Here is a 26,948-nt window from a genome sequence, read left to right as displayed (position 1 = left end):
ACACGACTGAAGCAACTCAGCACCCACTTAGCATCGAGACCCTTAAAATTAAATGCTTCAGTATTTTTAAAACCAGATACCTTCCTTTACAATAAAATGAGACTGTCAAGACTTCTTGCCTGATTCTAAAATCTGTATTTACTTTACACACATATCTTGGATGTGTCAGATGGCATTTCTTTTCAAACACCCTGTCATTCAGACCATTCCTTCCCAGATCTCCAAAGCAGTCGGATTGACAAGGTTTTACTGTGTGAAGTGATCTCCAGCTGTGGCATCAAGTAGGGTTAAGCATCTTAACTTCAGTTTGCCTTCTTGAGTGTAAAAGCTGGCTCTGCCACAAACTTGCTGAGTGATCTCCTTGTCATTGTTCAGTCACTGAATCGTGCCCGACTCTCTGCACCCCATGGACTGCAGCATGCCAGGCTTCCCTGTTCCTCACTATCTCCCAGAGTTTGCTCAGATTCACGTCCATTGAGTCCGTGATACTATTCAACCACAACCTCTCTGACTCACGTTTCTGCATCAGTTTCTGCATGGGTGATAATCATGACCATCCACCCATCATTGGTGAGGTCAGCTGATAACCTTGGTACAGAGGGGCAGAGAATAAATACTCAATAAACACCGGCTGTCACTATTCTACACTATGTTCTAAAGACGTGGTTGAATATTTCATTTTTTTGGAATGAGATGTAAAACTGTCTTGGTTCAATTCTATTCAAGAAAATATAATAAATAAATATTAAAATGAGGTCAAATCACACACTTGTTTTGGATGGATGGCTAATCTTTGTTTTCTCCTGCATGGGTCTCTTGAGGACTTCCCTGATAGCTCAGTTGGTAAAGAATCCACCTGCAATGCAGGAGAACCTGGTTCAATTCCTGGGTTGGGAAGATCTGCTGCAGAAGGAATAGACTACCCACTCCAATATTCTTGGGCTTCCCTGGTGGCTCAGCTGGTAAAGAATCTGCAGGCAATGCGGGAGACCTGGGTTCGATCCCTGGGTTGAGAAGATCCCCTGGAGAAGGGAAAGGCTACCCAGTCCAGTATTCTGGCCTGGAGAATTCCTGTGGACTGGGTAATCCATAGGGTCTCTTGAAAGAAGGAACACCGTGCATCTGTGCCGTTAGCAGCAGCGCTGACTCACTACTAAAAGAGAGGAAAACTCGGGACTCTAAATTCTGAATCTTTCAGACAGTCTCACTATCTTCCAAACACTGCCCCCACATCTTGAGATACTTTAAAATCGATAAGAATAGATTTGGCAGCAGAAGCACATAGTATCTGAAAACAACAATAAGGTAAAATATAATTCCCATTCAACTTTTGGGACTCTGTGTATTACAGGTGGGTTTTTAGTTTTAGCTAACTTTCCCCCTCTTTCTTCCCTTTTTGCTCCAGTTGTTAGTATCCGAGGGTCAGAGAGAGTTCAGTTGCACAGAGGAGAAAGCGATCAGTGCTGAATGGCTCTGTCAGGCTCCTGTATTTAAGGGGACAGAATTGCATATCACAGGAAAATGATTGTTCTGCTGCCTTTTCATTAACAATTTGTCTAAAAGGAGACAGATTTAACTGCTCCTGTTGAAACTGGGAAGCAACCAATTGAATGTGTTCCATAAGGATTATGTCATACTTCAAACATATGGTGAGCTACAAACACCAAGACGGTGCCTTTGGAAATACTGGTGAATTCCTTGTTATTTGGTGACTGTTTAATTGAGCGGCCATATATACTACTTTAAAAAAAAGGAACTTGTCAGTATCTACACAATCTCACATGAAATATTGTAATGATTTTCTTTTATATATATTTTTTTGGTCCCTGACACATCACAGAAAAATTTCTTTGGGAGACCTGTACAGAAGGTTATTAAGAAAACGGTAGCTACAAAAGGCATCCCAGGTCAGCATTATCCAGGGCTAGATCACACCCATGGCCTGAGGAAAACAGAGGGTATTTTCAGCCATAGGAAAGTCCCTTGGGACATTAGAAAGTCAGGCAGGACACCAGGCGATCCTTCCACAGACAGGACTGTCCCACACTCTGCAAGACACAATGTCGCTGGGCCATGCACACTAAATGCTATCAAGAGCACAGGCCCTTCTATTCACACCTGGAGAATCCCATGGACAGAGGAGCTTGGTGGGCTACAGTCCTTAGGGTCACAGAGTCGGACACGACTGAAGTGACTTAGCACACTCCCCATCATTGTGACAACCAAAAATGCCTCCTCCAATTTCCACAGTGTAGCACTGCTCAGGGAAAATCACTCCTACAGCAAGCCACGAGAAATGGCTTGCTAAGATCTAAGCCATAAGATCCAGAGAGAAAAATCAAGAAGGTGGGAGGTGGGGTGCATTTATCTGGGATTCTGCCTCTTGCCAATCAAACAGCTCAGGCTCCACCCCCAAGCCCTTGCCCCGGGAGTCTCACAAGTCTCGGAACACAAGCAAAGGTTCCTCTTAGCAAAGCCATCTCAGGACAAAACTCACATTTTATGTTCTAATTTCTTTGACATTCAATTTATGCTCTGCCCCACATACATCCCTACCATGGAGGTAAATTTACTTAGGACTCTCTGATGGCTCAGCAGGTAAAGAATCCACATGCAACACAGGAGATGCGGGTTCCATCCCCGGGTCAGGAAGATCCCCTGGAGCAGGGCAGGGCCACCCACTTCAATATTCTTGCCTGCAGAATCCCAAGGACAGAGGAGCCTGGCGGGTTGCAGTCCATGGGGTCACAAAGAGTCAGACGGGCCTGAAGTGGCTGAGCGTGCACTTGAAGATGAAAGGTTTCCACCTCAAAGGAGCAAAGCACAAAGCTGATGTGCTGTTACACCAGTGAGGGAACGATCCTTGGTCTTCTTGATGGTCCCCAAATAATCCCCGGCCTGGAGACACTCAGTCTGCCAACAACTGGCACTGATCCCGGATGGAACTTGAGTGTCTGTGCATTTTCACTTTGCGGTTGGCATCTCCCTTCCTGATTTGCAGAATGCGCAGCCGCCTGGAGGTGGAGCATAACTGCCACAGTTGCGGCAGCAGAACCAGGCTCTGTAACTTCCTCCACAGAGGCACCTCTAGTGTTCAGAGGAAACAGAGGGCCAAATGAGGAGTTACGTCAAGGAGAGAATTATCATAAAACACTCATCAGACACCAGTTATGTTACCCACGTGCTCTACACAGGAGAGGGGCACTGGGCTGCCTTTCAGGGCTAAGTCCATGTGAGAAGGATCTTTAGAGGCCCTAATGCCAGCCATTTCTCCCTGCCCTCACGCATTAATATGCGTTTCTTGCACAATGATGTGTGCTGCTACTAATACTAAACACATGATAAAAATGAGACCCAGTCCCTACGTCTAAGCAGTGCCAATTGAGGCTGCTGATGCTGTAACAGAGATAAACACAGCATTCTCGAGAACATCGCGGGTAGGGCAGGGCCAGGGGTTGGCAGGAGGCAGTGATAACTTCCCCCCAAATAAAATGCCTGAGATCCTGAAATGATTGGGGCAAATGGGTGTCATATGCCTGAATGCCCGAGAACATTAAAAACTGGAAGCAAGTTTTGTGTCTAGACCGAGCTGAGTCTAGGAACCTATTTGATATGCAATTTTCTACTTAGCAGAGCAGGTACACAGAATTCAATTTGGGGGTGATCTGTATTCTATTCAGTTTCCACAATAGCATTCAAAGGTAGGCAGGGACAGGGGTATTTATCTTCCTGCAAATTCACTCCCTAGGGGTCCGCTGGCTCACAGCGGGTTTCAGTGCAAGCTAGGAGGATGGCAGAACAGACAACAGCAAGAAATTACAGCCACAAATCGCCCTGCGGGAGCCTCACTACCAAAGCCACTGGCTTCTGCCTGCTCCTGTAATTGCAGACCCCAAACTGCGGGAAAAGGGATAACTAACCTGGACCAAAAAAAAACCAAAAAACAAAAAGCCTCTTCCACTACCTACAGAGCTGGTGTTGCTCTAGTCTAGGGCAGAAAACCTTTTCTAACATATTTCCTTGAGCTAAAATATTACCATTTCATCACATTTTATCATTTCTAAAATTTGGAATGTGTTTTGCAAACAGCCCATTTTAAGCAATAGTATTTCGTTCTCATCACACCAAAAATACTGTTATTTAACTGATAATGCATTTTACAATCAGTGATATCTGAGGATCTAGGAAAATCAGTAATTGCCATGAGTTAAGAAGTATCTTACAGAACAACTAGAAAAATAATACTGAATGGCTAAGTGCTGCTTCCCACATACATCCATGTCGTCAAGAGTTTTTCCAGCAACCTTGAGGTTCAACTTTTGGGATTTCCAGGGAACTATTAGACCTACCCTACACTTGGGCTTCCCAGATTGCTCAGTGATAAAGAATCTGCCTGCAGGTGCAGGAAACTCAGGTTCAATCTCTGGGTCGGGAAGATCCCCTTGAGGAAGAAATGGCAACCCACTCCAGTATTCTTGCCTGGAAAATCCCGTGGACAGAGGAGGCCAGCAGGCTACAGTCCATGGGGTCGCAAAGAGTCGGATATGACTCAGCAACTAAAAAACAACAAAGCCTTCACTTAAGTCCTTGCAAGATAGACCTCCTGCCCAAGCTCTCCCCGACCCCTCGAGGAATAGCCCATCTCTCATCAGTCAGAGGGCACACCAAGCAGAGACAGAGGGGTGGAGTTAAACCTCTGAGCTCAGCCCATGTCACATTCTTGATTTTAAGAAAGGAGTGCCCCAAGGCCACCGCTGCCTTCTGCCTCTGTTGGGGCCCTGGGGACAGTGAGTCAGCATCCCTGCAGTGCTGCAGAAAGCTCAGCTGCCTCCTCATTCAGCAGCCCAGCTTCAGGAATGACCAGGCAAAATGGTCCATTTCTTGGAAACACCTGACTGACAATGATCGTCTTGGAGAAAAGTATCCAGAGCCCAGGCATGATGTTGATCTGGTGCTGGGATGGAGCTAATAGCAGGGACTCACTCACCGCATGGTGGGGTCACCTGTTACCTTTCATCCTCTTGTTCATTCATCCTCCATGGCTATTAAATCTCAGACCTCGCATCTTGGGCCTCAGCATAACTCACTAAGAAAAATCAAAAACGATGCACTGTAGACATCTCTTTTCAAAGTCTTCATCCCAGGACTAGGTGGAAATTTTTTCCTCCTAACCAATCTAGGATTTTCATGAAAGTGTTAGCCACTCAGTCAAGTTGAACTCTTTGCAGCTCCATGGACTGTAGCTCGCTAGGCTCCTCTGTCCATGAGATTTCCCAGGCAAGAATACTGGAGCGGGTTGCTGTTCCCTTCTCCAGGGGGTCTTCCCAACCCAAGGATTGAATCCAGGTCTCCTGCATTGCAGGTAGATTCTTTACCGTCTGAGCCACCAGGGGATCCCAGGACTTTCATGAAAAGCAGCTAAATGCCGAACAAGGTTCAGAGAGCTTTAGAAAGGGCTAGAAACTTCCCCACCCATGGCCAACAACCTTGAAAAGGCCAGTGGTGACTTGAAAGCTGAGTCCATTTAAGGAGCTGTTAATAGCCTGAGCAGTAACACAGAAAAGCCAGGAAATATCCATTCTCCACGGGAGCCTGGCCAAGCCAGGCAACTGTCAAAACACCTACAGAAGCAACCTTTGAGGTGGGAAATGAGAGGAGAGCGATGAAAAAAAACAGACGTTGTCAAGAAATACAGTTTTACTGAAAGAAAAAAGCTAAAGGGAAATACAAGGCTAATATTTGAGAGTGAGAAAAATATATGACTTCTCTGCTATTGTTTGGGAATTAAAAATTGGGAGACACAATAAACCTACATTAAGTTTTACAAACTTCGTTTTTAAAAATGTTGTTAATGGCATTGTTTACCAGACACCGTGAAAAGATGAAAGTCATCGTGTGCGAGTATATTCATGGGGAAAGATGCTGTTGCTGGTGTTCAGTCGCTCAGTCGTGTCTGACTCTTTGCAACCCTATGGACTGCAGCACGCCAGTATCTCCCGGAGTTTGTTCTAACTCATGTCCATTGAGTCGATGATGTCATCCAACCATCTCATTCTCTGTCACTGCCTTCTCCTCCCGCCTTCAATCTTTCCCAGCATCAGGGTCTTCTCCAATGTGTCAGCTCTCCGCATCAGGTGGCCAAAGTATCGGAGCTTCAGCTTCAGCATCAGTCCTTCCAATGAATATTCAGGGTTGATTTCCTTTAGGATGGATTGGTTGGATCTCCTTGCTGTCCAAGGGGCTCTCAAGAGTCTTCTCCAGCACCACAGCTTGAAAGCATCAATTCTTCGGTGCTCAGCCTTCTTTAAAGTCGGACGATAAAGGGAAAGATGGGATTCCAGAATAATGAAGAGGCCTGACTGTGTGTGGAAGGCAGCTACATGCTGAGTGCTCCAAGGCCCCAGAGAACCGCAGAAGAACAAGGCAGAAGGTGCGGGGGGACAAATGCCACCCACCACCTGGGAGCCCCCCGGTGGGTTGTCCCATGAATGAGCAACAAATGCCTGAGACTTAGACGTCTGCTTGGCCAGCAGCTGGTGTGACCCGAACAAACACACAGCTCTCTCTACTGAGGCACCATCTTGACATGTCCCATGCTTCCTGGGCCCACATCTGTAAAACGGAAGTATTAATACTTACAGGTGTGTTGCTGTAATTGATGGGAAGGGGATGGGAATCTGAACCTGGAACATTACAAATTTTCAGTACAAGCTTGGATTTGGTTTCTTCCAAGGAATAGAGACAAAGACAGAGAACAGGAACTGCAATGAGGTAAATAAAATTTAACAGCATCACTAATAACAAGAAATAGCTTATTAGAAACAGATATAAGGGGGAAATAAAATGTTTACATATGGCCTTGTTCTATATAACGGGAGGCATTGTGTGTGTGTGTGTGTGTGTGCACATGTGCGTGTGCTCAGTCATGTCTGACTCTTTATAACCCCGTGGACTACAGTCTGCCAGACTCCTCTGTCCATGGGATTCTCCAGGCAAGAATACTGGAGTGGGTTGCCATTCCCTTCTGCAGGGGATCTTCGCCACCCAGGGATTGAACCCAGGTCTCTTACGCCTCCTGCATTGGCAGGTGGATTCTTTACCACTGAGCCACCAGGGAAGCCCCACTGCTCTGTCATTAACTGAATAACCCAAATGCAACACCTGTACCTGTGAAGCTATCCACAGTTTCTCCCAGGTCTCAGAGAAACAAAATAAGACTTATACTTTCCATTTGAAGGAAAAGGTCATAAAGAAATGAAAACACCGAAGTCTGGGAGTATCTGGTCCAGCCATCTGATGAGCACATAAAATCTGGAAAATACGCATCAGTGAAGCAGACATCCACCATGTCTCCCCTCCCCCAGCACTATTTCCCTTGTTCAAGGCACAGAATCCTGAAGGGCTTTACAAAATTTTCCACCACTCAACTCTGTGGTTGAGAGCCTGACTCCACCCTCCCCGCCCCTCACTCAAGGTCCATGCCTGCCTGGCTAAAGTCAAACAGATTATTGCATCCGCCAGCCATGGAGATTGATTTTCGCATGGATTTGGGAGCTGGGCCAGACCACGGAGTCTAGCCAGGGTATTAAGACTGCCTGGAATGGAAAGCGTGAGTTCAGTCCCCATCAGTATGCTACTGCAACAGCAAAGAGGGTGGCTACGAGCTCCAGCAAGCCTCTGAATTCTCAAAGGATTGCTCGAGTAAGATGAGGGCTGGGGTGCAGCGCGGGTGAAGTCCTCTCCACTGGGACTCCCACACAGTGTTGTCCTAACAAAGGGTAACTGTCCCGGTGTGCCTGGAGTTACTCAAACCAGGAAGCAGTGATGGGAGAGGGAAGTGGGGTGACAGGAGCCTGCCACTTGCCAGGGGACTTTGACAGCAACCCTCCCCAGGTGCGCTGTAGGGGTTAAAAAGTGAAATCTCACCTCCCTAGTCTGTGCTTTATATTTGGGGGTTTCTTTTTCTGATGACAGGAAATAGCACGTGCTCATTGTATGTTTGTGTGCTTAGTCGCTCAGTCGTGTCCCACTCTGTGCGACCCCATGGACGGTAGCCAGCCCAGTAATTAGTAGATGTATACCCAGTAGCACTTTCTATACCTGTATCAATATATGTGACTTTTCTATGATCAAACGATCATTGCGTTTTAATGATCCAGAAGTAATGTGAGCTTGCAATACTGTGAAAATGTAAATTAATTATAGCTATTCATAAGTCCATGAGGTTGCAAAGAGTTGGACACAACTGAGCAACTAACACTAACTAACTAATTAATATAAGCATAACTCAGCTTTTAATAACAATCTTCAGGCTCCTGATACTTTCCCTAGTCCTTTTGCAGTATTTATTTATTTACTTGGCTTTGCCCAGTCTTAGTTGTGGCATGTGGGATCTAGTTCCCCAACCAGGGATTGGACCCAGAATCCCTGCACTGGGACTCTTAGCCACTGCACCACCAGGGAAGTCCCTTCCCTATAGCTTTTTCTTTCCTACCTACCTCCACGCAAAGCAAAATGCTTGGTTTCCTCATCTCTGTGCATAAAGGTGACATGTTTGGCTGAGGCAGTTGGATGACACAGACTAAGCTGGGCCAGTCACCCCCCTGAAGGACAGGAGTGTCTTCCGAATGCTGGGGTGTTGTTGGCCTGGGTGCTCCTAGAAGCAAGATGAAGCCACGGTACCTTTTGGTTGATGATGAGTGACGCTGCCTCTGGTCTCAGAGGACAGATCTCACTGCCCAGGGGTGAGGGATGGTCCTAAACCCACCAGTTGCAGGAAGTCTCTTTGTCCTCTAAAAGATGGAAGAAAGCCATGGGAGCATCACGTCCATGCCCGAGGCCCAGCTTAGAAATGGGAATCTAGAACCTGCCCTGGACCCTGAGGATCTGATGTGAGTGGGGAAGGGGGCCCCTGGAGACATCACAGTGCCCCATGGGCAGGCAGGGGGGAACCCCATGAGCCGCACACCCTCCTCTGCACTGAAATAGCTGCAGTCTCCAGCTAGGTGCCCAATTCTCGCCACCATTAGTTGACTCCATGAATACAAACCCCCTTTTAGAAAATGGGCTTCCCTGGTGGCTCACACAGAAAAGAACCTGCCCACAATGTGGAAGACACAGGTTGGATTCCTGGGTTGGGAAGATCCCCTGGAGAAAGGCATGGCTACCCACGCCAGTGTTCTTGCCGAGAGGACACCATGGACAGAGGAGCCTGGTGGTCTACAGTCCAGGGGGTCCCAAAGAGTTGGATACGACTGAGTGACTAACACTTTTCAATTCTAGAAAATACACTCATTTTTCTTTTAATTTCATGCCACATTTAACTGAGCCTGGAGCCCAGTGTGTGTTGGAGAGAAGTCAGACTGTCTGGATTCCAGCATCAATTCCATCACTGATTAGGTACAACACAGGCTGAGTTGTCTAACATCTGTCCTGAGGTTTCCTCATCTGTAAACTGAGGATAAAATACATCTCTCAGAGACACTTTATTAAAATCAGGAAGAATACATTTTTTTTAATGCAGGCAAAAAACAACAGAATAAAACCACACATAAAGCTGAGGAAGTGAAGTGAAACTTGTTCAGTCGTGTCCGACTCTTTGCGACCCCATGAATACAATCCATGGAATTCTCCAGGCCAGAATACTGGAGTGGTAGCCTTTCCCTTCTCCAGGGCATCTTTCCAACCCAGAGATCGAACCCAGGTCTCCGGCATTGCGGGTGGATTCTTTACCAGCTGAGCTTTAAGGGAAGTCCAAAAATACTGGAGTGGGTAGCCTATCCCTTCTCCAGCAGATCTTCCAGACCCAGGAATTGAACCAGGATCTCCTGCATTGCAGGCAGATTCTTTATCAACTGAGCTATCAGGGAACCCCCAGCTATCAGGGGGCTCAGCTGGTAAAGAATCCACCTGTAAAATGGGAGACCTGGGTTCAACCCCTGGGTTGGGAAGATTCCCTAGAGAGGGGAACAGCTACCCACTCCAGTATTCTGGCCTAGAGAATTCCATGGACTGTATAGTTCATGGGGTCCATAGGGTCGCAGAGTCAGGCACAACTGAGTGACTTTTACTAAACTTGAAAAAAAAAAAAAAGGCTGAGGAGGTGCTCAGTAAATGGAGCTACTCCAAAAATGCAAGTATTTGCAGGGAAGCCAGGCACAGGGGCTTCTCCTATGGCTCAGCAGGTAGAGAATCCTCCTGCAAAGCAGGAAACACAGATTCAGTCCTTGGGTGGGGAAGACTCCTGGGAAAAGGAAATGGCAACCCACTCCAGTATTCTTGCCTAGAAAATCCCATTGACAGAGGAGCCTGGTGGGCTACAGTCCAAAGTGTCCCTAAGAGTGGGACACAACTGAGCAACTACATACACACACACACACACACACACACACACACACACGGGCATGTGAAGGTAGGAGGCAGTCACTTGAGAAGGGAGACCCCTACTGGCCTAAGATGAGGGTGGATCCAGAGCTGGCCAGCCCTTAGTTCAAGTCCACACTCTACTCACCAGGTGTGCAACCATCAGTCAGCAACTGAGCTTTTCCAAGCCTCTGGATCCTCATCTACAAAAGGTTTATCAAGAGTACCTACCCCTAGAGTACTAATGGAAACTATATCAGGCCATGCATTTCAAAGTCTAACAACAATTAGCAAAATGTTGATGGTGATTGAAGCTGGGTGATAAGCACATGGAGAATCATATTTTTGCTTTCCCTGTTGTACATTTGCAGTTATCCATAAGTTTTTTTTATTTTGTAACCAAGTACTTAGGACAGTCCTGGCACATAATCACATACATTATTATTAATAATATGCTTAATATCAACGTCATTGCTTGTTGACCAGTCTCTAAGTTTTGTCCAACTCTTTGCAACCCCATGGACTGCAGCATACCAGGCTCCTCTATTCTCCACTATCTTCCAGAAGAAGTGAAGTTGCTCAGTCGTGTCTGACTCTTTGTGACCCCATGGACTGTAGCCTACCAGGCTCCTCTGTCCATGGGATTTTCCAGGCAATAGTACAGGAGTGGATTGTCATTTCCTTATCCAGGGGATCTTCCCGATCCAGGGATCAAACCCAGGTCTCCCGCATTGTAGACAGACGCTTAACCATCTGAGCCATTTGCTCAAATTCATGTCCCTTGAGTTGGTGATGCTATCCAACCATCTCATCCTCTGCCACTCCTTTTTCCTTTTTCCTTCAATCTTTCCCAGAATCAGGGTCTTTTCCAATGAGTCAGCTCTTAGAATCAGATGGCCAAAGGACTGGAGTTCAGCATCAGTCCTTCCAATGAGTATTCAGGGTTGATTTCCTTTTAGGATTGACTGCTTTGATCTCCTTGCTGTCCAAGGGACTCTCAAGAGTCTTCTCCAGCACCACAATTCAAAAGCATCAATTCTTTGATGCTCAGCCTTCTTTATGGCCCAACTCTCACATCCATACATGACCACTGGGGAAAAACTGTTGCTTTGACTATACAGACTTTTGTCTGCAAAGTGATATTTCTGCTTTTAAATACCCATTAGCCCTTTTGTAATAATCAAAATAATTTCTAAGAGAGTCTTCCGTAAAAGAGAGATGCTTTTACACTCCACTCTTGGCATCTGGAAGATCATGGACCCCTTGAAGAATGTAATGAAATCTGTGGACCCACGTCCCATAAATAGGAAGTGCCCTGCTCCCTTGGTCACAAAGCCAGCCCAGGGAACCCCAGGGACTCCAGGGACCCAGGCTGACCATGGGGAAGGAACAGAACGGCAGTGACTCTCTGCCGTCTTGCACAGAGCTTCCTGGCTTCCCTGGGGCGACAGTGTATTGTGGGCTATCACTGAAGGAAGAAGGACTCGAATGATGGAGCAGCTCTCAGTAGGAGAACAGCCAATCTAACAGAGATAACAAGCAAGACTTGTCTCATCTGTATGGTTGCTATTTCTTTTCCTACCTCAGGACATTTATCTGAACGTATTTTCCTTTTCATTTCCAGTCAGCATATGAAAGAAGTTTTAGTGCCATAATTTTAGATATCTGAAAATTTGGTCTAACTGTATTAGCCATCACAGTCTTGGGTTGAATCTTCTCCACAGCAATAAATCTCAGAAAACAATAAAAGTAAGATGATGCAGTCTATCATTTCTGATTCCAATACTATTCCAGGTTTAACATATGGCTTTTATGTCTTTGTTAACATTTTTATCTAGCTTTGTGAAAAATAGATGAAAAAATATTTAACATGGTACAAAATGTAACCATGAAATAAAAGCTCTAGGTAAAGCCATAAGCAAGAATAATCAGCTACAAAAATACCTCTCGAGTTGAATAAAATAAAGTTTCAGCTGAACTATCGATTTTGAATACAATTACAGCCCTGTAGTTAGCAGGTCGTTCAGAAATAGATATTTTACTGTTCTACTTTTCAAATTACAATGTGGAACTTTAAGCAATAAAGGGCAGTTTGAAGAAGTGAAAAGTCATAAAATGGGAAATGTAACATACCTAGCATGAGCAAGGGGAAAGGAAAGTGTGCGGAGCATTAAATGCGACTGGAATCACTGCAAAATCTTAGGAACAGCAATACCACCGATCAGCAACTCCCAAGACAGTGTATGGTAAGGAAGGCTGGATGAGTTAAGCTTAAGGAGAAAAGACTAAGTATTCAAATAAATGTTGAGAAGTAAACACAGTGTTTGTTAAAATTAAAATCAGTGCTATTAGAGGGAATTATCAATAGTTAATTGCTATGACAACTGCAACTCCAGGATTAATTACATTATCTTAAAATTAAACACTCAAGAAAAGTTCATTAAAGTGATTATTTACTCAATTTGGTAAACTTCTTGTCTAAATGGTACTCACTATGCTCCATGAAAAAAAAAAGGCAAAGCTGAGCTCACAACATCAATAAAAAACACCTACAACCAACAAGGAAAAAAAAAACTCAATGCACGCAGGAGAGTTAAAGATCCTGAAACAAACCTACCTGTGGCTCCAGAAGAAGACACCATATCTATCTCCCAAAGCAGTTTTTTTCTATAAATACCCTTAAAAAGATAGTCTGGAACAGAAGCTGTCAGTGTCTCCTTTATGAGATGTGCAGAAACACAAATAACAATTACAGTGACATAGACTCCTCTTCAACAGGATGAGATGTTGGAAGACAGAGGAATAATATTACTGAAGTGATGAAAAAATAATAACCTAGAATTTTATCCTCTCAAGAGGAAGGGCAAAATAAAAAGATTCTCAGATAAGTGTAGCTATTAGGATGAACTATTCAGATTCAAATACACCCATTTATGCAGAGTTCCAAAGAATAACAAGGAGAGATAAGAAAGCCTTCCTCAGTGATCAATGCAAAGAAATAGAAGAAAACAATAGAATGGGAAAGACTGGAGATCGGTTCAAAAAAATTAGAGATACCAAGGGAACATTTTATGCAAAGAAGGGCACAATAAAGGACAGAAATGATATGGACCTAACAGAAGTAGAAGATATTAAGAAGAGGTGGCAAGAATACACAGAAGAATTATACAAAAAAGATCTTCATGACCCAGATAACCACGATGGTGTGATCACTCACCTAGAACCAGACATCCTGGAATTCGAAGTCAAGTGGGCCTTAGGAAGCATCACTACGAACAAAGCTAATGGAGGTGATGGAATTCCAGTTGAGCTATTTCAAATCCTAAACGATGATAACGTTAAAGTACTGAACTCAATATGCCAGCAAATTTGGAAACCTCAACAGTCGCCACAGGACTGGAAAAGGTCAGTTTTCATTCCAAACCTAAAGAAAGGTAATGCCAAATGATGTTCAAACTACTGCACAATTACACTCATCTCACACACTAGCAAAGAAATGCTCAAAATTCTTCAATCCAGGCTTCAACAGCATGTGAACCGTGAACTTCCAGATGTTCAAGCTGGATTTAGAAAAGGCAGAGGAAACAGAGATCAAATTGCCAACATCCGTTGGATCATCAAAAAAGCAAAAGAGTTCCCAAAAAACATCTACTTCTGCTTTATTGACTACACCAAAGCCTTTGACTGTGTGAATCACAACAAACTGTGGAAAATTCTTAAAGAGATGGGAATACCAGACCACCTTACCTGCCTCCTGAGAAATCTGTATGCAGGTCAAGAAACAACAGTTAGAACTGGACATGGAACATCAGACTGGTTCCAAATCAGGAAAGGAGTATGTCAAGGCTGTATATTGTCACCCTCCCTATTTAACTTATATGCAGAATACATCATGCAAAATGCTGGGCTGGATGAAGCACAAACTGGAATCAAGATTGCCAGGAGAAATATCAATAACCTCAGATACACAGATGATACTACCCTTATGGCAGAAAGCAAAGAAGAACTAAAGAGCCTCTTGAGGAAAGTGAAAGAGGAAAGTGAAAAAGTTGGCTTAAAATTCAACATTCAAAAAACGAAGATCACGGCATCTGGTCCCATCACTTCATGGCAAATAGATGGGGAAACAATGGAAACAGTGAGAGACTTTTGTTTTTAATTTATTTAATTGGAGGCTAATTACTTTACAATATTGTAGTGGTTTTTGCCATACATTGACATGAATCATCCATGGGTGTACATGTGTCTCCCATCCTGAACCCACCTCCCACCTCCCTCCCCATCCCATCCCTCAGGGTCATCCCAGTGCACCGGACCTGAGTGCCCTGAGAGACTTTATTTGGGGGACTCCAAAATCACTGCCGATGGTGACTACAGCCATGAAATTAAAAGCACTTGCTCCTTGGAAGAGAAATTATGACCAACCTAGACAGCATATTAAAAAGTAGAGACATCACTTTGCCAACAAAGGTCCATCTAGACAAAGCTATGGTTTTTCCATAGTCAGGTATGGATGTGAGAGTTGGACTATAAAGAAAACTGAGCGCCACAGAATTGATGCTTTTGAATTTTGGAGAAGACTCTTGAGAGTCCCTTGGACTGCAAGGGGACCCAACCAGTCCATCCTAAAGGAAATCAACCCTGAATATTCATTGGAAAGACTAATGCTAAAGCTGAAACTCCAATCCTTTGGCCACCTGATGCAAAGAACTGACTCATTCGAAAAGACCCTGATGCTGGGAAAGATTGAGGGCAGGAGGAGAAGGGGACGACAGAGGATGAGATGATTGGATGGTATCACAGACTCGACAGACATGAGTTTGAGCAAGCTCTAGGAGTTGGTGATGAACAGGGAAGCCTGGCATGCTGCAGTCTATGGGATTACAAAGAGTCAGACACGACTGAGTAACTGAACGAAACTGACTGATTCAGATTCTGGGATATAATCACAAAGCAACTGAAACTTATTAATCTACTCTCATTTTCCTTTTCAAACCGCTAATGGACAAGTTCTTCTACTCCTGGGTAAAAACTCAGTCTCCTGAACTTTCTGGCCACTGTTAAATTAAAAACTTTAAAAAGACCTTAATCACAAAATAAAAGTTCAGTTCCACATTTTAAATATTCAGTCCCACATAAGCATCAAAATTCAAACCTTGATTCCAAGTTCAGGTTTCTTTTCCTTCTCCACGTCAGGTTGCTGCAGTCAGGAGGGGAGCTGCCCTTTTTCTCTTTAAATCCAGCTCTGAATCCTCTGGGTCAGGAAAGAAAGAAGAGGCAAGGAGACTAGGAAAGCGCTTCCTGACAAGTATGAGAGGTGAGCTAGCATCAGCACTCTCAGGGATCAGCACTGTCCACATCTGACTCTTTATCTCATGATGCATTATGGGCTGAATGTTGATGGCTCCCTAAAAATTCATATGTCAAAATCTTAACGCCCAAGGGATGGTGTTGGGTGGGGGCGGGGGGGGGGTGGTCTTTGGTAGATGATTTCCTCTTGAGTGTGTAGCCCTCCTGAATGGGATTAGTGCCCTTATAAGTTATGACCAACCTAGATAGCATATTGAAAAGCAGAGACATTACTTTGCCAACAAAGGTCTGTCTAGTCAAGGCTATGGTTTTTCCAGTGGTCATGTATGATGTGAGAGTTGGACTGTGAAGAAAGCTGAGCGTCAAAGAATTGATGCTTTTGAACTGTGGTGTTGGAGAAGACTCTTGAGAGTCCTTGGACTGCAAGGAGATCCAACCAGTCCGTCCTAAAGGAGATCAGCCCTGGGTGTTCTTTGGAAGGAATGATGCTAAAGCTGAAACTCCGGTACTTTGGCCACCTCGTGCGAAGAGTTGACTCATTGGAAAACACTCTGATACTGGGAGGGATTGGGGGCAGGAGGAGAAGGGGACGACAGAGGATGAGATGGCTGGATGGCATCACTGACTTGATGGACATGAGTTTGAGTGAACTCCAGGAGTTAGTGATGGACAGGGAGGCCTGGCATGCTGCAGTTCATGGGGTCACAAAGAGTCGGACACGACTGAGCTACTGAACTGAACTGAAGAAGAGACACAAGAGCTTTCTCACTCTTCCTGCCATATGAGGATATACTAGAGAGACATTCATGAGATTGCAGGAAGTAAGATGTAAAATTCCAGTGGGACAAGGACATCCCAGGAAAAGTGGGGGCACCATAGCAAGATCTGCAGACACTGACATTTGGAGGCTCCCCATGAACTGGCTATGTCCCCCACACAGTCACCATAAAGTCTCCAAGCCCCATCCAAGCACCCAGGGTCTCAGGTCCCTTTTCCGTGCGTCATTCTTTTTGGGGGGTGGGGAAGAAAATTGCTTTACCTATTTTTTTAAGTTATGAAAGCATGACAACACATTTACAGGAGACTTGGAAAATAAAAAACAAAGTTACATACAGTTCCACTATATATTACAATTATTTTTAAGTAGATAAATTAAGATTTTTAGCTGGAGTTTCAATATCCAACCCTCAAAAATTAACAGAATGAATATACAGAAAAGTAAAAGAATACAGTAGACCTGAAAATCACTATGACCCAATTCAACATAATTAAGATTTATACAACTTTCACACAACAGTAGGATACAAATTCTATTCAGGTTCCCATAGACTATAAACTAGAAGACACTGGAACATATTCACAGACATAAAACAGGGTGCAAAAATTTCATGGTCTAAAGGTATTAAAATCATACAGAGTATGTTCTCTTGAGTGCTCCATTGTTAAAAGTGAGCCACCAGCCAGAGACCTCTAGACATATAAGGAAAGCCTCTTTATCACTCAGGTATTGCTGTAATAATCCCACATGGAAAATAACCACAAAATCTCAACTGACAATTAGGTAAGAAAAATAAATAAAACGCATTCCAATCAGAAAGGAAAAAGTAAAATTGTCTCCATTTTCAGACTGCATGATCTTATATAGAGATAATCCTAAAGACCACCAAAAAGCTGTTCAGTTCAGTTCAGTCGCTCAGTCTTTGCGACCCCATGAATCGCAGCATGCCAGGCCTCCCTGTCCATCACCAGCTCCTGGAGTTCACTCAGACTCACGCCCATCGAGTCAGTGATGCCATCCAGCCATCTCATCCTCTGTTGTCCCCTTCTCCTTCTGCCCCCAATCCCTCCCAGTATCAGGATCTTTTCCAATGAGTCAACTCTTCGCATGAGGTGGCCAAAATACTGGAGTTTCAGCTTTAGCATCATTTCTTCCAAAGAACACCCAAGGCTGATCTCCTTCAGAATGGATTGGCTGGATCTCCTTGCAGTCCAAGGACTCTCAAGAGTCTTCTCCAACACCACAGTTCAAAAGCATCAATTCTTTGATGCTCAGCTTTCTTCACAGTCCAACTCTCACATCCATACATGACCGCTGGAAAAACCATAGTCTTGACTAGACGGACCTTTGTTGGCAAAGTAATGTCTCTGCTTTTCAATATGCTATCTAGGTTGGTCATAACTTTCCTTCCAAGGAGTAAGTGTCTTTTAATTTCATGGCTGCAGTCACCATCTGTTAGGATTAATAAATTCAAGTACAGTTGCAGGATACAAAATGAACAAATCAGTAATCAGTTGCACTTCTATACACTAACAACAAAATATCAGAAAAAGAATAAACAAAACAATAGTATTTATGATAGCATCAAAAACAATTAAACAATTAGGAATAAACTAACACCAAGAAGGTGTACACTGAAAAGTACAAGACTTAATGGAAGAAATTAAAGGAGACAGAAATGAACAGAAATATATCCTGTGCTCATGGATTGGAAGAACATTGTTAAAATAGCCACACTACCCAAAACAATCTATAGATTCAATGCAATCAAAATTCCAATGATAATTTTTATAGAAACAGAAAAAAAAAATTGTATGGAACAACGGAAGACCCTGAATAGTCAGAGAAATCTTGAAAAACTGGAAGTTTCACACCTCTTGGTTTTTCAAACTTCATTACAAAGCCATAGTAATCAAAACCGGACACTGCTGGCATAAAAATATACACATAGACCGTGGAACAGAATCAAGAGCCCAGAAATAAACCCATAGATAAACAGTCAACTAATATTCAACATGGAAACCAAGAACACTGATGAGGAAAGGATAGTTCCTTCAACAAATGGTGTTGGGAAAACTGGATAATCCCAAGCAGAAGAAAGAAACTCAATCTCTATCTTTTTCCACTTATAACAATTAACTCATAATGGATTTTAAAGATTTAAATCTAGAGCTGAAACTGTAAGACTCCTAGAAGGGCGCTGGCGCGGGTGTAGAAATGGAGGCCCTGTGCGCTGTTGCTGGGAACCTAAGTTGGTACATTATGTAACCCAGTATGCAGATTCTTCAAAAATTAAAACTCAAATTATCATACGATCCAGCTATTCTAATTCTGGGTATAAATACACAGAAAATGGAATTGATATCCTTTTTTTGGAAAATACAGTTTTCAAACTGTATTTTCAAAGCTCACAGTTTTCAGGATCCCAGTTCCCTGACTGGGGAATGAACCTCGGCCCCAGCAGTGAAAGTGCCAAGTCCTAACCACTGAACCACAAGGGAATCCCCCAAATCAGTATTTTGATAAGGTGTCTGCACCCCCGTTTTCACTGAAGCATTGTTCACAACGGCCAAGATATGGAAACAACCTAAGAGTCTATGGATGAAAAGATAAAGATGCGAGAGACACACACACCATGGACTGTTAATCACCTATTAAAAAAGAAAACATCCTGCCTTCTGCAACAAAATGGATGGATGGACGGATGGATGGAACTTCACGGCATTATGCTAAATGAAGTAAGTCAGACCGAGAAAGACAAATATCGTCTGATCTCACTTACATGTGGAATCTAAAAAAGCAGAACTCACAGAAGTCGAGAGAAGGATGGAGGCTGCTAGGGGCTCATAGGGGGGGGAAGTGAGAAGTTGGTCAAAGGGTACAAACTTCCAGTTATGAGTAAGTCCTGGGCCCCTAATGCACAGCGTGATGACTACAGTCAACTACACTTGACAGTATATACATGAAATTTGCTAAGAACGTAGATCTTAAACATTCTCGCCATTTTTGGGGTGGGAGGTGAGAGGGAGGTTCAAGAGGGAGGGGACATACACATACCTGTGGCTGAATCATGTTGATGCATGGCAGAAGCCAACACAGTATTATAAAGCAATTATCCTCCAATTAAGAATAAATAACATTCTTAAATAGCAATTATGTGAGGTGATTGAGGTATTAATGAACCTCTTGCAGGCATCATTTTGCACATGTAGGTGTATCAAATCATCATGTTGTGCACCTTAAACTTACACAATGTGACATGTCAACTGCAACTCAATGAACCAGTGGAGGGGAGGGAGAAAAACCATAACACCTCAGTGGCTTACCCAAACAAATATCTGAGAAGTTATCTGAGAGGTTTGACCTCATGGAAAATTGTAATAAAAGTTGGGGGAAAAACCTGGTTGAGAGTGTGAAAAGATAAGATCAGAGAGAGAGAGAGAGAGAGAGAAATGAAGAAACACAGAAAAGAGAGAAGAAAACAATTTCCAGGAGAAGGAGTGAAAAAATGCACAGGAAATGAAATATAATCACTGATATAATGTGTCTCACTTGTAAACAAGATTTACACAGCTAAAATTATGACAACACTAGATCTCCAAACCCATCCAACCCTGAATGTGGAGAAAAAGAGAATCACACACACACACACACACACACACACACAGTGTTCAGCATTTTAAGGCGAGATATGAGAAAGGGAAACATGTTCATGTGATGATTGTATGATCATGTAACACAGCTAAGTCCTGCATTTTCATAATATAAATTCAACAGTAATAAAACTGTAATCTATGCTGAAAGTGAAGAAACAGCAGTAAAAGCATCCTATTTAGAGTTATGGAGGGAAATACATGAGAAAACAGTAAAAAGGGGTGGAAACTGTTTGCTGACGGAAGTGTCGGGGCTGGGAGGAGAGGGCGGCCTTTTTCAGCATAGCCTGTGATGGTTGGTTTTGTGTATTCACCTCACCTGGCTAAGGGATACTCACAGAGCCAGGAAAATATTGCTTCTAACGCGTCTGTGAGGGTGTCTCCAGAACAGAGTCACTTTGGAACCAGTATACGGAGTAAAGAAGATGGTCCTCACCATGGCAGGTGGGCTTCATCTGAGATCCTGAACAAAACAAAAAGGTAAAGGAAAGGTGGATTCTGTCTCTCTCTGCTTGAGCTGAGACACCCGACTTCTCCGAACCTTGGACAAAGGCTCTCCCGGTGCTCCGGCTCTCTGACTTAGACTGGGACTGACCTTGTCCCACCATCATGACCACCGCTCCGGTCTCAGGCCTTGGGACTCAGCCTGAAATACACCATCTGCTTCCCTGGTTTTCGAGTTTGCAGAGACAGACAATGGGGTTTCTCAGCTGCTGTAACCACGCAAGTCAATTTCTCTGATAAATCTCCGCTTGGAGAAGGCAATGGCAACCCACTCCAGTACTCTTGCCTGGAAAATCTCATGGGCAGAGGAGCCTGGTGGGCTGCAGTCCATGGGGTCGCTGGGAGTCGGACACGACTGAGCGACTTCACTTTCACTTTTCACTTTCATGCATTGGAGAAGGAAATGGCAACCCACTCCAGTGTTCTTGCCTGGAGAACCCCAGGGACGGGGGAGCCTGGTGGGCTGCCGTCTATGGGGTCGCACAGAGTCGGACACGACTGAAGCGACTTAGCAGCAGCAGCAGCAGCATACCAATGTACATCCTGTTGGTTCTATTTCTTCAGAGAACCCTGACTGATAGAGCAGAGAACAACAGTCTCCCCATTTTCTACTTCCCAATGGTCAAAGCAAGTCACGTGGTCAAGCCCAGCTTCAGAGTGGGAGGAGCCTAAAAGGTTACGGGTGAGGCAGGCTCATTCATTGGTCCATTCACATGATCAACGTACCCTGCTACCTTACTTTCTGCGGTTGTTAGAAGAAGTAAATGAAGAAATATCATGACAAGACTGAAAAAGTAGATACTCAAGACCTGAAGAATCTATACAGATGTCAAAGCTGAAATATCCTAGCTCAGCAGCCCCTGACTTTGGAACCAGGAACCAGTTCTGTGGAAGACAAGTTTTTCCCTGGACCTGGGGAGGGGAGGTTTTCTGGATGGTTTAAGCACATCACATTTGATTGTACACTTAGGCTTCCCTAGTGGCTCAGAAGGTAAAGCGTCTGCCCACAATGCAGGAGACCTGGGTTTGATTCCTGGGTCCGGAAGATCCCCTGGAGAAGGAAATGGTAACCCACTCCAGTACTCTTGCCTGGAAAATTCCATGGATGGAGGAACCTGGTTGGCTACAGTCCATGGGGTCGCAAAGAGTCGGACATGACTGAACAACTTCACTTTTACTTTATTTCTGTTATTACATCAGCTCCACCTCAGATCATCACGCCTTAAATCCCAGAGATTGGAAAAACCCGTCCTGGGACACCTCTGGCCTCTTCTCTTCAGTTCCTTTGTTCCGCTGAACAGTGCCCTTGAACTGTTTCAATATTCTGCGGTACCTTTCACCATAGAGAACTTTTCACTCTTCCTGTATTTTTGTGCTCTGAGGAATGCTTAGGTATCTAAGTAAGCTTAGGTTTTGACACTGGAAGGACCATACATGGATCTAAGCCAGGAGCTTATGAGCTTTTCTCTCTAGGATCCTGGAGGTGGGAGGGCAGGTGGGATGCAGCGGTGGAGGCATCTCTGCTTCAACAAGCACGAGTTTGTTTTATGTTTTATCTCCTGAGCCTCTAAAAATGATTTAACATGAACCAGATCGAAACCCCACTCACCTAAGCGCTGTCGTCGGTGCCAGGCTGTCAGGAGAAACAGGATCCTCCTGGAAATTCTCCCTGTGTTAATGGACAGGTACCATATATCACAAGATACAAAGAGCCCCAAGGAGACAGGCTCACAGAATCTCGGAGGATAAACAACTGCGAGTTTGGGGCAAAGGTCCTAGTTGCGAGCTTGTTTCTCCCATCTCTCTCAGTAACAGCCCTGCTACTTTAATTACAGGTTGTGGATGGTTACAGCAGGGCAGAGGGCAGAAAGGTTTCAGAGGTGCCTGTAGAGAGATGCGGGCCGCAGCCCACATAATACCTTAGCAGACTGGCTCCCTGCACCTGGGAGAATGAGGCCATCACTGGAGGTCAATAAAGTATTCTGTCCCAGGTTTCTGCAAGCCCCCTCACCACGTCATGTCAGGCAGGAACATGTGTGTAATTTGCAGGACCCAGTGCGGAAAGAAAATGCAAGGTGGGACTCCCTGGTGGTCCAGCAGTTAAGAATCTGCCTTCCATTGCAGAGGATACGGGCTTGTTCCCTGGTCCGGGAACTAAGATCCCACGTGCCACCAGGGCATCTAAGCCTGAGTGGTCACAACAACTGCCAGGGCGCCACGACCAGAGAGAAGCCTGCACACTGCAATGAAAGACCTTGTGCACCACAACGAAGACTCGATGCAACCAAAGATGAATAAACATGAGTAAAAGGAAACACAAGGTTCCTTATGCAAAACTTTTAAGACAGCGACAGTGTTAAACCAAGCACAGAGTCCTTCTGAGCGGGGGACCCTGTACCACACCCCCCCCACAGAGCCCTTCTAAGCGGGGGACCCTGTACCACCCCCGGGGGGTGGTGTCCCAGCAGCCAGCCCTGGTTTCCAGACCTCGGGAAGCCCGCTGCTAGTGAAAGGGAGGGTCAGAGTTTGCCGAGAAAGGGCTGAGAGACTGCTGAGAGACTCCCTTTCACAGAAACACGGTCAATCCTATAACTTTGGTTTTCTTATCAAATAATTGCACAAAAATAGCGAGTGGATGTGAAAGCTAAACACTGCTTTAAAAGTCACCTTTTCTCCTCCTATATTCTAGAAAAAATAATCAAACCGCTGCTTCGTGTGCCCTGCAGAGGACGTGAAGGGCACAGAAGGACACACAGCCATCCAGCTTTCAGAATAAAACTTATCTCTTACGAAAGCCCTGTCTCCTCTGAAGGAAAGACTGGCATCTGTGAGAAGCTGGGACAGGCAATTCGGGAAGAAAGGGATGACTGCCCCAAAGAAGTTCCTAAAAACCTATGGAGGCACTGACTTGCTCAGACTGGAATGTATGTCAGCAATTCCGTTCTCATACAGCCCAATATCTAGGTACATTTTAAATTATAATGGAACACTTTATACATGTACATGAATCATAACCAAGAGCAGAGAGAAACATTAGCTGACCTTGAGTCACAGACACAACTTCAGAGCAGTTAAGAGCTCAGTTCTGGCCTCAGAGACACTCTTCTCAAGTTCAATCTCTGTGACGTTGAGGGAGTTAAGCCTCAGTTTCCCAATCTGTCCCAATCCCACTCAGCTTTCCCGGTAGTAGCAGAATTGTCGTATGTGCTGTCAGTTGCTCAGTCGTGTCCGACTCTGCAACCCCAAGGGCTGTAGCCCTCCAGGCCCCTCTGTCCGTGGGATTCTCCAGGCAGGAATAATGGACTGGGTTGCCATTTCCTCCTCCAGGGGATCTTCCCATCCCAGGGATGGAACCCCTGTCTCTTGCATCTCCTGCATTGGCAGACGGATTCTTAACCACGGTGCCACCTGGGAAGCCTAGCAAGTGAGGATACAAGCAGGTGATAACAGGTGAGGATGCAAGGAGATGGTGAATGGAAAGCCCACCTACACCCTGGCACAGCGAAAACACCACATCAAATATATTTAGTCTCGTTATTGAGCCACGGATCCCACAAGGACGCTCGGTCTGATGCGAAGTGCTCAGGGGCTGAGTCTGGAGAAGAAACAGAACCCCAGGCCTGCAGCCTCCCCCGCCCCACCCCAGGATGCTGCACTCTTGACTCCAGGGATGCACCTGAGTGTCCTGGTTTGAAACGTGCCCCTTGTCTGCAAGCAGCTCCTCTGTCTCAGCCCTGAGGAAGAAGCCCCGAGTCGGTGGCTCAGCCTGGCGCTGGGAGGGCACGTCCACTCAGGCTCCCCTGCTGTGTCATCTGCCCTCCCCTCAGTGCCCAACCTGGCCAGACTTCCAAAAACACAGTGACTGCAGCTGTCTGTTCACAGCCCCGTTCCTTCACCTTGGGCTGATGCTGAGGAGCATCCTTCCGGTGGACCCATCTGCTTCCTCTCGCATCACCAGCCCCATCCTCGGCCAGTCTCACTCCCAGCTGTGACTGTGAGGAGCTCACTTCTGCCTCCAGCTCTGCCCCAACCCCAAAAAAGTCTCTCCCTGTCCTCTGCCTGCACTACCCGACCTGGGGCTGCTCAAACCTGCCGGTGGGATGTCTGCAATTCACAACTTCTACAAAAAATACAGCTTAATCTAGAACTCTCTGCTTTCCTTTAGTCCATGTGGAAAATATTAAGTTAGATCCCTGTGACACTTGTTGTACCAAAATAAATCACAAGTGGGTCAAACATTTACATTTTTTAAAAAATTCATAAATATTGCTGAAGAAAATTCAGGCAAAGTCCCTTATGTTCTCAGAATAGGGGAGGACTTTTATGGATGACACAAAATCCAAAAGCTATAAATAGGAGATTCTTTTAAATCTGGATAAAGAACATTAAAATTTTATGCACAGCAAAAAAGAAATCAGGACTGGTATATGTTTGTAGCACCATGACAAAAGGCTGCTATAAATCAGTAAGAAAAAGTGCAACAGCATAATATAAAAACGGGCAAAGGATATGAATAGACTTGTCACAGGGGAAAAAGTGTGCTAGTCACTCAGTCCTGTCCGACTCTTTGTGACCCCATGGACTGTAGCCCACCAGGCTCCTCTGTCCATGGAATTCTCCAGGCAAGAATAGTGGAGTGGGTTGCCATTTCCTTTCCCAGGGGATCTTCCCAATCCAGGGAAGAAAAAGTGGTTTTTAAAACCATGAAAAATAATCTCATCATTTAAAAATACAAATTAGAAACTACAATAGAATATTATTTTTTATTATCAACTTAGCAAAGTTAACATCTTTTTTAGAATCCGTTGTGTTGGCAAGAGTGTAAGGAAAGAGGCATTCTTATAAATACTCTTCTATGCTCTGGGCTGGAGGTGTAAATGCGTACAGCCTCTCTGAGCAGCAGTTAGGCAGTCATGATTAAAGTGTTAAAGTTCACGTACCCATCAACCCAGCACTTCCTTACACATCGCTTACACCGCTTACACCGCTTACACCTACACCAGATGGTCTGCTGTCAACTCTTCATCACCACCTTCTAAAGTCTCTGAATCATAAAAGAAAAGGGAGGGGCTACATCCCCCAGAAGCCCCTCCCAGGTTCTGACTTACTCCTCCAATGAGAAACCCTTGCAGATAAGAGAAGGGGAGGGGCCACCACTGTTTTGCATTCACAGGTGGAACCAGGCTGGGGGACAGGGTGCCTGAGGCTTGCTCCTGGCACCTCTTGAGAACCACCACCTTGCACTACAGTGTGAGGTCCCTGGTGAGGGTTTCTGGGAGCTTACAACAGTTTCACGGTGAGCATTGTAAGGACCACCCACTCAAGGGCTTCAACCTGAGATTGCTTTTTGCATCTTCTCTAACCTTAGCTCCCTGGTGGCTCAGAGAGTAAAGAATATGCCTGCAGTGCAGGAGACCCAGGTTCGATCCTTGGGTTAGGAAGATCCCCTGGAGTAAGGGAATGGCAACCCACTCCAGTATTCTTGCCTGGAGAATTCCATAGCCTGGCGGGCTAGAGTCCATGGGGTCGCAAAGAGTCGAATATGACTGAGACACTAACATTTACTTAATCTTCGCTGACCTGAGTGTGCCAAGGATGTGTAAGCCCTCACTCCCTTTATTAAAATCTTTAACAGCAGAACTACATGGACTGGTTTCTGTTTTCCTACTGACCCTGGTCTGACATATTTATCTTGAGAATGTATCCTACAGGCATACTCATAAATGTATACACAAAACATTATTTCTAATAACAAGAGACCTAAAAAAAATATATATATATATATAAATAGTGGACAATTAAAAATATCGATGCATCTACACGACAGAGTGCCATTTCCAGTTTTAGGGGGTGAAAAGCACAGTGCTTCATGGGTCCATGTGTGCCAATCCGCAATGAAAAGAATTTCAAATTAGTTTATCTCGTATGCTACCATTCATGTAGTAAATACAAAGAAGATTGCCAGGTATACGTATACACAAGAAACCAGTGACCAAGGGTACCTTTAAGGAAAAATTAAAGAATCAGGAGTGGGAGGTAGAGCTTCTGCTGCTAAGTCGCATCCAACTCTGTGCGACCCCATAGATGGCAGCCCACCAGGCTCCCCTGTCCCTGGGATGCTCTAGGCAAGAACACTGGAGTGGGTTGCCATTTCCTTCTCCAATGCAGGAAACTGAAAAGTGAAAGTGAAGTCACTCAGTCGTGTCCGACTCTTTGCAACCCCATGGACTGCAGCCCACCAGGCTCCTCCGCCCGTGGGATTTTCCAGGCAAGAGTACTGGAGTGGGGTGCCGTTGCCTTCTCCATAGGTAGAGCTATATTACCCCAAAGACATTTTCTTG

General features: G+C 44.9%; 1 protein-coding gene across 11 annotated transcripts in view; it reads right to left on the bottom strand.

Annotated features, from left to right (window-relative positions):
* The window catches only part of ATPSCKMT (ATP synthase c subunit lysine N-methyltransferase), a 118,359-nt gene that overhangs the window by 43,545 nt on the left and 47,866 nt on the right, over positions 1 to 26,948 (bottom strand). Inside the window, exons 5-6 of one of the 11 annotated variants that reach the window (XR_011461473.1) lie at positions 20,442 to 20,566; positions 14,705 to 15,616 (exon numbers count right to left, since the gene is read on the bottom strand). The exons of 5 other annotated variants lie outside the window; for them this stretch is intronic. Coding sequence is in view for 4 of the 6 variants with exons in the window: in XM_070357722.1 (XP_070213823.1) it covers positions 6,511 to 6,612 (102 nt within the window). In the remaining 2 variants the exon portion in view is untranslated. Of the gene's footprint in view, positions 1 to 5,577; positions 6,613 to 8,702; positions 8,793 to 14,704; positions 15,617 to 15,641; positions 20,567 to 26,948 lie in introns of those variants that run through there. 5 more of the 11 variants (XR_011461474.1, XM_070357722.1, XM_070357724.1 and 2 more) reach the window with 5 other exon arrangements.

This window comes from Bos mutus, chromosome 20, assembly GCF_027580195.1.
Source record: "Bos mutus isolate GX-2022 chromosome 20, NWIPB_WYAK_1.1, whole genome shotgun sequence".
Taxonomy (NCBI): domain Eukaryota; kingdom Metazoa; phylum Chordata; class Mammalia; order Artiodactyla; family Bovidae; genus Bos; species Bos mutus.
This window is presented reverse-complemented; position numbering and strand designations above follow the sequence as displayed.